We start from the raw sequence: 15,035 nt of genomic DNA, 5'->3' as shown, positions 1-15,035 counted from the left end.
GTGCGCGGTTGAAGGGGAGGAGCAGCAGCACCAGCCTGCTCGGTGGCGCGCGCGGCGCTCCTGGGGCTCCGGGGCTGCTTGCGTTTTCACCCCGGAGTGCACGCTGCCTGAAATATTCTTGCTGCCGTAAAGCTCGTCTCTGAATTAAATTGTTTGCTTCTTTATGCATTTAGATTGTGGAAAGAGCGAAGTAATTCTGTGTTTCTGTTTTGTTGGTGTTTTTTAGCCAAAGCATTAGTGTCATCATGATTCTGCATCAGATTCTGCGACTTTCTTCCATTTTTCGCTCTGCTGTTTCCGTTCACTTGCGCAGAAACATAGGGCTTTCTGCTGTTGTCTTTAATAAGACAAAAGAGCTCGATCCAGTTCAGAAGCTCTTCTTGGACAAGATCAGAGAATACAACACAAAGAGCAAGTAAGTAAAGGAAATTATTTTAAGGCTGAAGGCAAAAGGGGGAAAAAAAATGTTGATTTTTGACAAATGCTAGAATACACTAGCTTTGTAGGTTGGTCTCTAAACACTTGAGGTATGCTTTCCTGCAACACTTATTGATAGTGTCACAAGTGAGAAGGCTTGTTCTTGCATACCTAACAGAAAATGTCCATTTTTTCCCCTTAAAAAAAGAAAAAAAAAAAAGTAGCACTGATGTCATTCTTCTTGGGGAGTTAAGGCATTCCATTAACTTTTTTTGCACACTACATGAACATACCAGTATGTTAATTTTTACCCATCTATGTACTCTGTAAATAGGAAAAAAAACCCCAAAAACCAAGAGAGCCACTTTTTTGTCTGGGGAAAGCAGCTGTTCTTCAGTCTTGTTTCCAGAAGCTGAATGGAAATAGCTTCCAAAAGCAACTGAGAATTAGTGAAACTGTGAGGCTGATTCATTAAACTTCTTAAGTTAATAGGCACTTCATTCAGATGGAGTCTTAGATTCTTGTAACGTTTGAATGAACTACTTAACAGGAAACTATATAGTCATTTTTTCTAGTTTATTCTTGGGAAGGAAATAAGCCACTTCTTAGTTCTACTGAAGGAAGATGTGTGCTTCCACACCTACAAACTTGCCTATGTAGGGAGGCATATTTTTGGTGACTTTACCAATCATAAGTGATACCTGTGTTGGTACAACTGAGCACTGGTAATCTAGAGAGTTACTATTTTAATTATTTTGTATTTGTATCCCATGAAATTCCTGTCTGAATCTATATGAATGCAAGGTGTCCTGTCTCTCGGTTTTTTTGCTCGTTTAGTATTCAAAGCATATTCTCTTTGCAAGAACAGTTAAGCTTTACTAACCAAGATCACTAATTCAGAAATAGAAGTACAAATCACAATTTTGTTAGGAAGTCACACCCAGAACAAGTGAAATGGAGAGCCCTGAATGCCTGGGTACTTGGTGTAGTTGTGTGTCTCAGAAGGCTACCTCTGTAGCTTGGCTTTTCATCGCTGACAGTAGAAAGCCTGTACCTTGCCCTCAGAACCTTGTTTATGTGTAAGGTAAGTGGGCCCTAAGGGGTGTCATATCTCGACCCTTGGAAATATTTTCAATGGTTTGCTTTAGTTGGTTGTCAGAAATGTTCTTAATTTGTAAATGGCATGAAAACATAGAACTTCCACGTGACATTTCAGAACTGAACTGTTAATCATAACTTTTAATGTTTTTTAGGCAAGCTGGAGGGCCTGTTGATGCAGGCCCTGAGTTTCAGAAAGACATGAATGAATCCCTTGCTAGACTTCAACGGGCATATGGTGAGGGAGATCTAACCAAGTTTCCAGAATTTAAATTTGAGGGTGAGTTAACAATCTTACTGACTTTCTAGTTGCAAATAAGGACATGTTCACTGACTGGTTTTCTTAATTAATTCTCATTTAGTTTTTATTTGGACCATTTGTTTCATGTAAGGTGCCCTCAGTGAATCTCCTTACTTTCACACTGTTCACATCTGATTCTGTTTGACTCCTTTTTTTGATTATTTGCCTTTTCCAGTAGAGACGCGGACTGACTTAAACTGATGCATAACAAAACTTGCAGTCAGATCGGGCTATCTTAATTACTCTTTGCAGACCCTAAAGAAATAGCCCAGGGCCTATTGTTGTATTCTTTCCTCATCTTCCCAAAGAGGCCAGCAGACTATAATTTGAAAACCAGTTGTCTTTGTCATCCAAACTGCAATCTGTCAATCTTGTAAGCTCATTTGGAAAATTGGTGATTTCAGAAAATGAACATAGAACTTAACTTTGTTAATTAATGATTACTTTGTGACTAAGTTATATTAAACCTTTTTATTCAGTTATTTGGATAGGACTTCTGTTCAAATGCTCCGAGTTTGCAGTAGCATGTTTGCATATTACCCAGACTGATCATGATAAGAAGAATGCTTGCAGCGATTGGTTTACCAAGAATGCAAAGAAACTGCACAGATTCTGTCTGCCTTACAGGCAACTTAGTTTTTTTTATGGACAGGCTCATTTCTGTAGTTCATTTCTTTTGCTTGCTTATCTAAGTAGAGCTCAAGGTCTTCGTTGCTCACACGCAGTTACAGCTACTGTCAGGTTTTGCAGGGGAGTAAGCTGCCTTTCTCATAAGCTGTAAGCAGCTGGTAGCTTGGGATTTGGCAATCTTTTCAGTGTGCCAGTGTACTTGGTTTACATGGCAAGGTTTTGGTAGTGGGGGGCTGCGGGGGTGGGCTCTATCAGGAGAGGCCAGGTCGTGTCCACACATGGGACAGAGCCAGTTCCCTCCGGCTCCAAAGTGGACACATCTGAGCCAGTCAGCCATGCTGGTGGCACCTATGTGACAACAGAGCTAAAAAAGGGTGAAAAATGCTGTCTCTGTTCTCAGCCCTCCTGGGGAGGGAGGGAAAAAGCAAGAGAGCACGAGGCTTGGTGCCATCTAGCAGCCAGCCAAGGTCACACCACCACAGTCAGTGACTTGTAATTCTGATCAGACTAACTGGAAATTCTAAGTTAGACTAGGAACACACCTAAAAATGTTTTGGGGTTTGGTGGTATTTCAGTTGGATTAAAGAAGAGTTTGGTGTCAGACTGTTACTGGTGCAAATAAAAACAGAGTGCCTGTAAAGTAGGATCTATGGTATTTCTCTCCGTTTCCCCCAGTTTCAGGGATGTGGTTTCTTTAGATTCAGTTTATTTCTGTGTAATATATGAAACAATACATACTAAAGTCTAGGAGTTTTTTCATAATGAAACAAAATTTTTGTTCCTATGGACCCACAACAAATGGGGAGAGACAGTGTTCTTTTACCACTGTTGCCTATCCTTAATCTAACTTTGACAAGGGGCTAGATGGGTAGAAAATTTTTTTTTTTTTTGTCTTGGTGAAGATTACTATAAGCTGAGCCTTACCTCTCAGACTCTTTATAGGAAGGAGAACAGGTGTTTATAGCCCACGTGTCAGAAGCCCTAAGACTTCTGAGTTTGTACTTTTGACATCAAGAACTCCTTCCTCAGTGTGTGCATGTGCAGAACATCTTTTGCTGAGTGGATTTGAAATTGTGCACTCCATTCTGTTAATCAGCTGTAAGATGCTAATCAAGAGGAAAGAATAGCTTTGGTTACTTCCAACACAGGTCTGATATAAGAACAAGTAACTAGCGTCATGCCCAGTAACATTCTGGTTGACTCCTTCAGTTTCTCTGCTGCTTTCTCCTCTACCCCAGGTGTTGCCAAAACAGCTTTTGGCAGAATGTTACTAAGGCGCACGTCTGTCTTAAACCTTACGCATAACTGTCTCCAGCGTAGTTTATTCTTTAGTGCTGCCCACATCCAATCATACCCTGATACAAACAAGGTAAGTGGTGGCGTAGACTGCACTGTAGAAGAGCTTGCTTTAGCTTGCCAACTTAATATTTAGTTTTCTTTGAATAGCAGATGAATTGTGGTGTTTGAGGCTGGAATAAAAAGAGACTAATATGACTTTTCTCTCCCTTCCTCCTTTAGAGCCCAACTTTGAGGAGACTCCAAAATGATCTCTGCAGGTTGTACCCCAAACAGCAGTGTACATCACTAGAGCTGTTGAACATGGCACCAGTTGTAACTTAATAAATGCAGTGTTTCAGTTCGATTTCAGAAGCGTGAAGAAGTTCTTAACTGTATGGTGAGCATAGTTAGCTACGGTAGTCAACTCTTTAACCATCTGAGGCATCTGAATAGTGTTTCTCAGTGTTAGCTGCAAAACTTCTTTGCCAAGCTACGTCTTAGTGCTGAGAAGTTGTAACATGGATAATGATACACCAAGAAAGAACTATTTTTTTTTTTTTGTCACAACTAAAAAGCTGCTGCAGAAAAAATTGCCACAAACCCTAAATCTGTAGGAAAGCCCTATGGTAGTGATGGACCTGCACACCCTAAAACATAGGCACAAATATACTAATTTTGTACTGCATCAATGAACGCACAAGTGAAGTGTTACTCTTACAGAAGCAACTGAAACCTGTTAATGAGGTTGTGAGATTTAAATTTCAGTAATGGAAGCACTGACACAAACACTTCAGGCTCTGAGGAATTATTTATTTGTGACACTTCAACAGTCAGGGTCCAAATACTACAGCTTGATTTTTTCTTTAGAATAAGTTACATATTCAGTCTACAGAGATATAACTTCCTTGTGGAAGGGAAGCTGTAGCCATTTTGTATTGACAATAAAACACTACTTGAGCCTCAATTACAGGAAGCTTTATTCTGTCAGGATAGTGAGCTTATGTCTGCGCAGCTACTTATGCACTTACAGATGGCTTTGGCAAATCTAACACAATGGTCAAGGTACTAATAAGTCAGAACTGCAGGAGAGTTTGAGCCCTTGACAATGGTGGAGACATAAGTAGTAGAAGTAGTGGTAGCAAGGTCATCCATGAAAGTTATTTCAATAGATTGTTCCAAGCTGTAAGAGTGAATCCTGTATTGCTGCACGTGTACATGAACAAAATCAGAAGTCTTCACACAAATTGACTTGTGTATTCAGTTTAGTTCTATTTTTAAGGTTTTTTTGGGGGTTTTGTGGTTTTTTTTAAAAAGTCATCAGAAGCAGTTAGGTTGACTAGATCTAAACATGGCAATTTCTACTTTCAGCATGTCCTACATGGAAACAATATTTACAGAGTAGAGGTCAAAAGATCCCTTTGATACTTTTGTATAACAAGTAGTCATTTGATGTCCCTCACAGAGGCTGAAATCTTCTAAATAACAAAGGACTTGGTATGCTTGAAATCCTAAATGAAGCAGACAAGGTTACATAAGTAATAGTTCAAAGATTAACGTTTAGTGTACATTTCAGAGGGAACTTAAGATATTGAGATTGAAAAGGAGCATGCCTGAAGCACTGTTAGTTAACGTATGCTCTTTTCTGGACAGGTAAGTCTACAGCATTGCTATATAGAATAGAAGTAATAACCTATTAAAAAATACAAGTGTCAAACAGCTTTGTTTATAACTGCATTAATGGATACCACAGCTCTTCAATGTTTGTTCCTTCCCACTCAGAGCAACCAGATAGGTGGCCTCAGTAAGTTGCTTATATACACGCTAGGTGAAAGAATAAGCTTGTGCTATTTAGTACGTTCTGTTCTGATTAAAGAAATGGGTGGTGTTCAGCAAGCTTTTAAGGCTACTGATGTAGCCTGAAACTACAGACTGAAATAAAGTTGCTCCTAATTGAAGCTGTAGTTGGAGCTCCATTCTTTTTGCACCGATCTGAAAAGCTGGAGCAATGTGCATGCAGTTAAAGCTCTTGAGCCCTCTCAGTGAGGAAGGGGTAAGAAAGGAGTTAAAGTTTAGCTTCCATATTCAGCCAAACATTTTGACCCACATTAATGTTACAGGACTTAAGACCCAGTCTTTCTCTCACTGCTGCCTTGGACTGTGTCTGAGTTGGTTTCCTTGGTGAACCAAGGTAAAAGTCTGGTTAGCGTGGTAAAGGAAAAGATGGCAAAGTGTGGAGCAAGGTGCCATAGGTGTATGGCACTTGAGACTGAGTAATAGGAAGCTATAAATGCAGAGATAAGGTATCTCCATGTATTGGTGGCATGTACAGTTTGGGGCGTGTGTGTATGTGTGCAAAAACATCACATCTAACAAGTTTTGAAGACATCTAAAACTTTAAACACGCTACTGAAAAAATACTTGCCTTTTCACTTGTAGCTTGATAGTTGGTCGTCTTTCTGTTAAGAGAACAGGAAAGGAACACAGGTTAAATAGTGACTTTTCTGGTGTTAGTTTTAACACTTTGAGGACCTTATTTATGAATGCATTTTTCCAGGTTTCCAGCAATCCTTAGGCTTTTTTCCCCCTCTTAGAAAAAGTTACAATAACAAATCCATTGAATGCTTTTGGATAGCTGTCACTATTTCATGAACCAGATTATCTTCCCCAGCCTGTCTTTTCAAGTCTTCCAGTTAGGCTTTTTGTCTAGTTCATGGCTCATACAAGTCACACAGTATTTTTAAATAGTATTTGCATTTCTCTTTAATACACTACTTTTTTTTTTTTACCTGCTGTTACCTAGAAGTACTAAGATACACTTTTAAAAGAAAATAAATAAAAGTGTGGAGGCAAGCCTCCAATGAAGCACACAATTTTAGCCTTGTGTGGGAGCACTAAAATAGCTTGAGAAATTCTGACTTGCTACTAAGAAATTTAAGTGCATGAAAAAAATCCGTATCATGGCAGTAGAACAGGCATCCTCAGAAAGTTTCCACCAGTCATACTTTTACAAAACATTTCCTAAAATGATCTGTAGGCATGGATATGAGGACAGTTCAGTTTGGTTCTGATCATCTTTTGTCTAGTTTGAAGAAGAGACAAATGCCTGCCTGTAGCCAAGTTAGGGGTGTAAGCCATAACTATGTAAAAAGACACATCTCTGCATGTTTATCACAGTAATAATGCTTAATTCATTTTCTGACCACTGGTTCTAGTAAGAGAACCAGCTGGTGTGTAGGATCAGGTTTATTTCAGTGTTCAAAAAAGCCATTCTGCAAGAATGACCTGAGAAAGGCCTTGAACAATCATCACAGTTACTAAATCATCAGCAATGTAAGCGAAGTTTGCAGTGATTTGTGTACAACTTGCATCAAGATACTTACTGAGAAGAGCTTTCCTCTGAAAGAAAAAAAAAAAAAAAAGAAATTAGCACAAGAAGTTTACTTACTTAGCTGATTTAAAGTTCTTTGAAGTAGTTGTTCATAACTTATTTGGGTCTTCAGTTTCTAGAAGGAGTTTCTGAACCAAATGCCTCTTTTTGGTGTAGTGAGTTTAAACAGAGAAAGATTAGATTGCTTTCAAAAGTAAATGAACTTCCAAGCCAACATAAGCTCAAACAGCACCTCCGTGAGCCTGTCACTTCCAGGCAGAGGAGCCTCTCGAGCCCGACACCGGGCACTCTACAGGCACTAATGTAAACGCTACGGGGGGTGTTGCTTGGTGTCTGGCTTTTTGCATCCTTAAAAGCAAACTTTCTCCGCGTGTATTTTCACCACGACCCAGAAGAGGGAGCCAGTAATTCAGTTTTCCCTTCACCAGCACTCGGCTGCTCAGACCTTTTAACCCGGGAGTGAACTTGCACGGCTTGTGTATACGTTGCCTGCCTTTGCCATTCCCTCTCAAAACTAGAGCAGAGAGGCTCCAGGGTTCGGCTCGTTGCTTTCCCTAGATTGCTATCTGTAGCCTTATGCAACTGCACAAATGTCTCCATGTCATTCCTGAAGTATCTTTTGCAGTAGAAGTTGGCAGAATAAAAAGGTTTGCTGTTGTAATACTCTGTAGCTTTAGTACTATAAGAGTTAGAGCCTTCATAAAAAGGAGGACATGTTACAGTCAGCAGCAGAAGTAGAAGTTGGCAGAATAAAAAGGTTTGCTGTTATAGTACTAAAGCTACAGAGTATTACAAGAGTTAGAGCCTTCATAAAAAGGACATGTTACAGTCAGCAGCAGCAGAGATATTTTTTTGACACAAGGAAGGAGCGAGTTTATTTTACTTACTTGTAAAGTAGCCCTTTTTCTGGGCATAAAATACTCCAAGGCCACACAATGCCATTACCAGAGCCACAAATACTACAGCAATGATGATACCGCTTACATTAAGGTCATCTGCAATTACAAAACATAAGTGCAGTGTTGCAAGTTGTAAAAATTTCCATTGGCTGGCTTTTTTCCCCCCTAATTAACGACAGGCACCTTTTGTATCTATAGGTGGTCTTTGGCCCAAGCTGCATAAGTTAATTAGTAACACTTAGATGTAGATAGGTGGCCCAAAAGCATTACTGTATCACAGCCACATGAACAGGAGTGCTCGATACACTTCAACTGCTTAGTTCCGGTCAAAAGTAAGGAAAGACTACGAGGGGTCAAGGGATAACATACTCCTTATTATACCTATCTCTGGTCAGTATTATTCAAGTCTTATCTCTCTAAGGGAAAATATATTGAAATTTTTACAAGTCTTAAACCCAAGTGTCTTCATACAGTTAGTTTGCCTAAAATAACTGAAACAGCTGATGGCAATGTCAGGTCCCGGTCCTGAAGAGCTCTTCAGGAGAGTTATTTAAAATTCAATGCTTTTTTAAACAGCAAGGCTTTTCGAATTCAACACAAGAAAGGCCAACAAATAATTTAGCCTACATGTCTAAAGTTAAACTCTACACCGGGCTACCTAAACATCTGGCCAGTTTTATTTTGAAGGTCATGACCCGTGCCCATTTCCTGATATAATCACTGAGAGCTTCAGACAATTGTCCATTTTAGGAAAAACAAAAACATCAACAAGCAGAAACATTTTCATAGGTTTTTGTTATCTGTCCAAATACTTACTTGGATCCTGACTTTAAGCATACATTAATATATGGTTGGAAATTTTACTCCCCAAATCTATCAAATTTTGTGCGTTGTTTAACAGCAGTTTAAAACTTCGGTGAGTATTTCCACAACAGAGGGATTCTATCTTGGTAGCTTGTGGAACACTTGCTCATAATCAGCTAGGAATGCATTAAAAGCCGTGATACGGCATTTTCAGCTAAGTTATAAGAAAGCACCAGACAACTGCTTTATTGAATATTTGGACATGAACTTCTGTGCAGTATTTGTTAGGATTTGTTACCATCTGTTTTCCTATCACATCTGCAAGAGCTAGTTTTATATTTTGCAAAAACATTCATACATTTTGGGTTATTGCAGACTCTGCCCCTCCAGCCTTTGCTAAATCCTTTATTAGCTAACCAATGTTACACTTCACATACGCTGCACAAGTAGAAAAGAGACAGGCAGCAGGATTTTTTGTTTGTTTGTTTGTTTTACGATACACTAACTTCTGCAGTGTTCCTCTGGCAGGTATAAATGAGTCATTCAGTTAAATTTCTGATCTGTTACATTAAGATCTCACATGAATGCATCTCAAAAGGGAGGCTTTTCATAAAGAAAATAACCCAGAGGACTGGCACATTATCCCGTACACCTTCCACTTTTGTGAAATATTAAGGCTCTCATATGGATATTGCTGTTCTGTGAAGTTCAGTGTTTAGCAACCTAAAGGCTGGCTACTGCCTTAATTTTAAGGTACTAAACTAGCTGCTTTTCTGTGAAATGCGGTGAGATATGTTTGTGCTGTAAGAAAGGAATGCTTTAAGTAGCCACAGCAACTACATATAAGTCAGTCTTATTGTTATTCCTCCCCCCAAATGCCATAGTCAAAGATATAATTCAATCTGGTCTTAGCTTCTTGGTTGCATCATGCAATAAAATAATGCGTATTGCAAGACTGTTTTCCAACCTTATTTTCTTTGACACATACCAACTTGCATTCGCTTCACTGAGCATTTCTGAGATAATCCAATCCCATTGGAGGCTTCACAGAAATACTCGCCAGTGTCATTCTTTGTAACTGTGTTAAATAGCTGTTAAGACAGAGTCCAAAACCATTATCAGAATGGAAGAAAAGTCAGTATTTCCTGTGGGATACAAATTTTGACATGTCAACAGGGTTTTTTGTATTTTTTAAACAAAAAAAACCTGAAAGAAAAAGTGAGAAATTCTGGTCCCGGTTGACCTCATAGTTCAGCTCCCTAGTCACATTCCCTGGTCTAAGAGGGTCTTTTAGATGGACATTTTAACTAGATGGAGTGGATGTACAAGGAGATTCTTTTTCAGTGGATCAGTACTTTACAATAAAATGCATTTCCCTAGACATGCTTTAATTTCAGAATTCCTGAAATCAGAACATTTTGTTAATTTTACCAAAACAGCAACAAAAAATTATAAAAAAAAAAATATTTCCCACAGAAAGTTTGTGGGTTTCCCCCCCCAAAAAATGGCACTTTCTCTCTTCTTCCAATGGAGAAATGCTAAACTGCACTATTTATCAAATACTACTACTGTAAAAATGAAAATGAGGAAGCAAGAGATGGACAGAGATTGACCTCATATCAATTCCAGTGTTCCTCTGCATTTTTTTTAAATCATCAGACTAGTTATCTTTTTTCCCCCCCTTCATATATCCCATACTTTAAAACTAAGTTTTCAGAAGTGGTTAGTAATTTTGAGTAGTCCACCTAATTTCCACAGTGTGCTGAAAGATCCACAGCACCTCTGAATACTTAGGTACATTTCAGTCTCCACATTTGATCATGCACACCAGTAGGGTGTTCCTAGAACAACTCCACTGATGAAAAATCTCAGCTGACGGTGCATCGTAAGTAGTATGTATTTATTTTTTTAGAAGGATGAGCTAATAGGGGAGGGAAGAGAAAGAGATGGCCAGTTCTGAGGGGGACAAAAAAAAAAGAAAAACCCTCACAGAACAAACTATAACTAAACCAAAACCCACTAAGCTTGCTTACAGCCCTGACTCATTCCCACTGACTTCACAAGCACTGGACTGGAACTTGTAAATGCCACTGGACTGCAGAGATTCTGGACTTAGTGCTGCACTTCCACTGAAGTTTGTGGAGTTGCTATTTCCGATTTTAAGGTGCTATCAGATATGACTCCGTTGACATACTCAGAGATCATTCTCACCTGGCACGAGTTAGCTAACTGACAAAGTCATGTATTATTTTCTAGATTCTGCTCATTTATCGTTACTGCAGATTTGCAGCTCACCCAATTTGTCTGTATCACTCAAGGTCTGTGGATTGTCATTGGTTTGAGGCAGAAACCACCTTCTATGTTTGTTAGCATGTATTTCAGCATGACATTGATCTCTGACAGAGACCTTGTGCATTTCTGGATTAAGACCCCTGTCCATCAGCGTACTAAATAGTAAATTTGGTCTTCTTGATATCTGGTTATTACAGAGTTAGTTATTACACTTACCAGAGTGCCAGACTTTTTATTCATGGTGTAAGTTAAGTTTGCTGCTCTAGCACTGCCTGTTCCTGTCTTTTCCAGTAAGGCAACACCATTCTTATACCACTGGTACTCAGATGGAGGAGACCCCTCAGTCTCCTTACAGCTCAGTTCCACTACTGTTCCCGTCATTGCGGAGCTGGGTACCTCACATACCGGAGTAGTTGGAGCAACTGGACAAGGAAATTGCACTTGTTACACAGTCTTATCAGTATCATCTATATGACAACAGTTTGACAGTCACTGGTGAAGTGGTGAGCACTTGTGTGTACATGCTTAGAACTACGATGTTAATGAAATGAGGTGCTAGGCAAGGGGTTGAAGGCAGAGTCCTGCTACTGGAGAGCACAGTAAAATTTGTGAGTTGCTAAAAATGCAAGGAAAAGGCTTGCTCCCAGCCTTCCCCACCACAAGGCTGTGTCATCCTGTCTCCAATCTATACACTCTCATCAAACCCCAGACAGTTTGTTTTACCTCATTTCTTACTCACAGAGGAGGGATAACTCAGGGAATCTGTAGTCCAGCAATTCCCCCCTTCCCTGCCTCAGTATTTAAAAACAGAAGCAAGGAAAAGGAAAAAGATTTTTTTTGTATTAAAAGTAGTCAACTAGCTTTTGAAAAACGGTCGTCAGAAAGAATAACTAAGACTGGCCATCATCAGAGCCATTGTGTAAATCCCAGGTTGAGGACCAAAACTAACTGGCTACTAAATTTCAGTTTAAATTAAAAGCATTCCCACACACAGATGCAGGAGAACTGATTGTTCCTTCTGCCATGAAGATGAACATCTCTTTTCCGATTTTTATTATGTGAACAGAAAAGGAACTTTTTTTTTTTTTTTTCCTAACTTGAAGCTATGTAGAAGAAAACTAAAGGTGAAGAGGCATGCATGGAACATTAAAAGCACAAGTGACACCTTAACAAGTATTCATAGTTTCTTCTTGGCCGGTTTTACATAAAAAACAAAAATAAAGCAAGCCAAGTGAAGTACTAATTCACATCAACTTTAAAAAAGGTTTGTGAGTAACTCTCTCCTCTCCTTCCCTCACCCCCACTTTGGGCTCTAAGATTTCAACTTTAAATTAAGAAGCCACATTTAAAAGAGGAAAGAAGGAGTAAGCAGGGTTACCTCATTGTTGGAGCTAATCAGAAGTTCATGAATTTATCATCCTTTATGAAGAACTTTGAGATTTTATTTATAATTTTTAAAGATCAATTATTTTTGTATAGAAAAAACAATATAGAAATTACAAAAGCAAGTATTTTCTTTTCTCTCTTTATGGAGAAAAAAAGGAAACTATCAACCTCTACCACTCATCCACTGGGAAAAATACCAGGAACAATGTAAGAAGAATGTGCTCAATATTCTCTTTTCCCTCCTTTCCCCAACTGGGAAAGAAAACAAACAAAAAACCACAAAGAACAACCACCCCCCCAAGCCAACACCATCTCTCCTGTAAATAAGTCCACAGATTGCTAGCTCACTGGCTGGCATTGCACAGACACTGCAGCAGTTTCTCCTTCCAAAACCAGGAGGAGACTGTAGCATATTGGAATGAACTACTGCTTCGGAATATTTGATAAGTGTTGACAGATGCTGACTTTCCAGTGCCAAACACCATGATCAGCTCATCCAGATTCTGAGCAACTGAGTGACTTCAGTTTTAGTAGAAATGGAAGTTTCACCATCACATAAATCAGCATACTTGCCAAGTTTTGAGAACTGAAACCCACATTTAGATCAACAAAACCCTAGTTATATTCCTTTCTAATGCACATGTGCATTTTGCAAAGCTCTTTTGTGAGGTATGTTGTAGAATGTGCATATGCATTTATAAATCCAGCCCAAAGAAGACCCAAAACCCCAGCAGCCACACACCATATGGACAACCCTACCTTCAACACCCCTTGCCACCATCCAATTTCTTTACAGAAGCCCAAGTAATAAAGTTTGTACCCAATACTGTGAGAGTAATAATAGCCTCTCCCAGGCGTTGCCCCTCTTCACTCTTTGCACTGATTTCACAGCGGTAGGTCCCAGAATCCTTTCTAGTCACATTTCTAATACGGATTCCTGTATTCAGCATCTCTGCTCGGCCTCGAAGATCACCTTTAGGGGAGAACAGACAGAGAGGTTTCTGCTCTTTGCTTATAGCAAATATCTATGTCTCATTGGTTTGTTCTGAGATCACGAACCATTTGTGAACTATTGCTCATTTGTTCAGTGTTAGTTATCACCAAGGAACAATATGTAATCTCCCTCCCAAGACAGTAAGAACCTTCCACATCTTGTCCATTTAGTCTAAAACCAACCACCTCAATTCAAAAAACCTACATCTGTCATATATTTTCTAGTTGGAAGATGGAATGCTTTTTTTCCTGTAGATGTTTCAAGAAAACAGGTATAGCGGTAGTCAGGTAACAAAAAAGGCACCATTTTCCACTAGAGGGATGGCAATCCCTAACGTAATTACCTTACAGAAAGAATTGTGAGTGAGACCACAGCAAAATATTTGACATTTTAATTTGGCAAGAAAAAAACCCCATAGATTTAGCAAAGACACTGCCAGACTTCTTACAATGATTTCTACAGCTTGTTATGAAATTAAAGTTACATGCACACACAGAACCCCTAGTTCCAGTGTTTCTCTAAATTAAATGTATGCAGAAACATCAACACCACCAGCACATCTTGCACGGTCTACAAACTAACAAAATCGCTGTGCTTTTCTTTTATTTGTCAACCTTCATTTATTGCGTACCAGGTACCAGAGACCCATATTTTCTTCAACACATAAAGCCAAGGTAAGTCCTTTTCCAAAAATATAAACAGAAATGCCACTTCTGAAAAGAATACGAATAATTTAAAGTCTGCAGCTGAGTTTATATTTTATGTATATAAAAATTGCTGCATTATTCATATCTAAGCCTCCAGCTCTACAGGAGATTTCAGAAACCTCTTTGTAGGACAGGAGTGCAGAGCTGTAGTAGTTTTGCGGAGTTTATGTCTGAATGTAATTTCACTTTTGAAAAATGTCAAGGAATGTGCAGTGCCATTTTTCTTAGTTTTGAGGTTTATTATATTTAACTTCATAAAAAAGTTAACTATTCATTGACAATTATATTAAGAAATGCTTGTTTTTTCCCCCGGAGAAGAATTATTTTCCTCAAAAGGACAGCAGTTCAGTATGGAGAGTCAAGAACATTCAGTCATTTTCCTAATGTTATTCCCCAAGAAAGAGTTGCTATCTATGCTAGAGAATGACATGTTAAACCATCAGTCTAAGTTTGTAGTACTGTACCTGTAAATTCACCATTGTAGTAGACAAACGAGACTCCTTGAGACTGGATTTTCTTCCATTCTATTCTTAAGCTCATCCCTTTTGAAAACTTGTGCTTGCAGCTAAGAATAGCCTCTAGAGGGGGGGAAAAAAACCCCAAAACAACGCAAAAGGGAAAATTAGAGACTTAAGCATTGTGTTTGGTACACATTCAGGCTCCATGAAATTAATACTCCCCCTTCAAAAGAACTTGAGCAGTCAGCAAAGGCCAGATCTACTTCTCAAAGTGATGCCATCAGACCTTCTCCAGATTTACACAAACACAATGGGAAAACAGAAACTAGTCATTTTGCCATACTTCAGTGGATTTGGATCAAACTTCAGATGCTGCGGACTAG

The 15,035-nt window shown here is 39.0% G+C and overlaps 2 protein-coding genes across 2 annotated transcripts; one reads left to right on the top strand and one right to left on the bottom strand.

Moving 5' to 3' along the window:
* The first annotated feature begins 12 nt into the window (after window positions 1-12).
* Window positions 13-4,086, top strand: ATP5PF (ATP synthase peripheral stalk subunit F6). The gene is made up of 3 exons (XM_009640944.2): window positions 13-415; window positions 1,671-1,795; window positions 3,965-4,086. Exons 1-3 carry the CDS (start codon window positions 246-248, stop codon window positions 3,991-3,993), a joined length of 324 nt encoding a protein of 107 aa, XP_009639239.1. The 5' UTR covers window positions 13-245; the 3' UTR covers window positions 3,994-4,086.
* Window positions 4,087-5,081: 995 nt separating this feature from the next.
* JAM2 (junctional adhesion molecule 2) lies at window positions 5,082-14,749 on the bottom strand. The gene is made up of 8 exons (XM_035896461.1): window positions 14,659-14,749; window positions 13,314-13,466; window positions 11,324-11,529; window positions 9,804-9,906; window positions 8,000-8,107; window positions 7,105-7,120; window positions 6,147-6,180; window positions 5,082-5,232 (listed from the first exon to the last, which is right to left on the bottom strand). The coding sequence occupies exons 1-8, from the start codon at window positions 14,732-14,734 to the stop codon at window positions 5,200-5,202; spliced, it is 729 nt and encodes a 242-aa protein (XP_035752354.1). The 5' UTR covers window positions 14,735-14,749; the 3' UTR covers window positions 5,082-5,199.
* Window positions 14,750-15,035: the final 286 nt, after the last annotated feature.

Source organism: Egretta garzetta, unplaced genomic scaffold (genome assembly GCF_000687185.1).
Source record: "Egretta garzetta isolate BGI_Z169 unplaced genomic scaffold, ASM68718v1 scaffold45, whole genome shotgun sequence".
NCBI classification, from domain to species: Eukaryota; Metazoa; Chordata; class Aves; order Pelecaniformes; family Ardeidae; genus Egretta; species Egretta garzetta.
Note: the sequence above shows the minus strand (reverse complement) of the source record. Positions and strands in the feature narration are given on the sequence as shown.

What these genes read in the sequence shown, in the direction of transcription:
- ATP5PF (XM_009640944.2), top strand. Translation starts at nt 246, where the DNA reads ATGATTCTGCATCAGATTCTGCGACTTTCTTCCATTTTTCGCTCTGCT. An exon ending in GAATACAACACAAAGAGCAA is followed by an intron (nt 416 to 1,670) that starts GTAAGTAAAGGA and finishes AATGTTTTTTAG; the next exon opens with GCAAGCTGGAGGGCCTGTTG. An exon ending in TCCAGAATTTAAATTTGAGG is followed by an intron (nt 1,796 to 3,964) that starts GTGAGTTAACAA and finishes TTCCTCCTTTAG; the next exon opens with AGCCCAACTTTGAGGAGACT.
- JAM2 (XM_035896461.1), bottom strand. Translation starts at nt 14,734, where the DNA reads ATGAGCTTAAGAATAGAATGGAAGAAAATCCAGTCTCAAGGAGTCTCG. An exon ending in TATTACTCTCACAGTATTGG is followed by an intron (nt 11,530 to 13,313) that starts GTACAAACTTTA and finishes TTCCTTGTCCAG; the next exon opens with TTGCTCCAACTACTCCGGTA. An exon ending in AGTGAAGCGAATGCAAGTTG is followed by an intron (nt 8,108 to 9,803) that starts GTATGTGTCAAA and finishes TTGTAATTGCAG; the next exon opens with ATGACCTTAATGTAAGCGGT.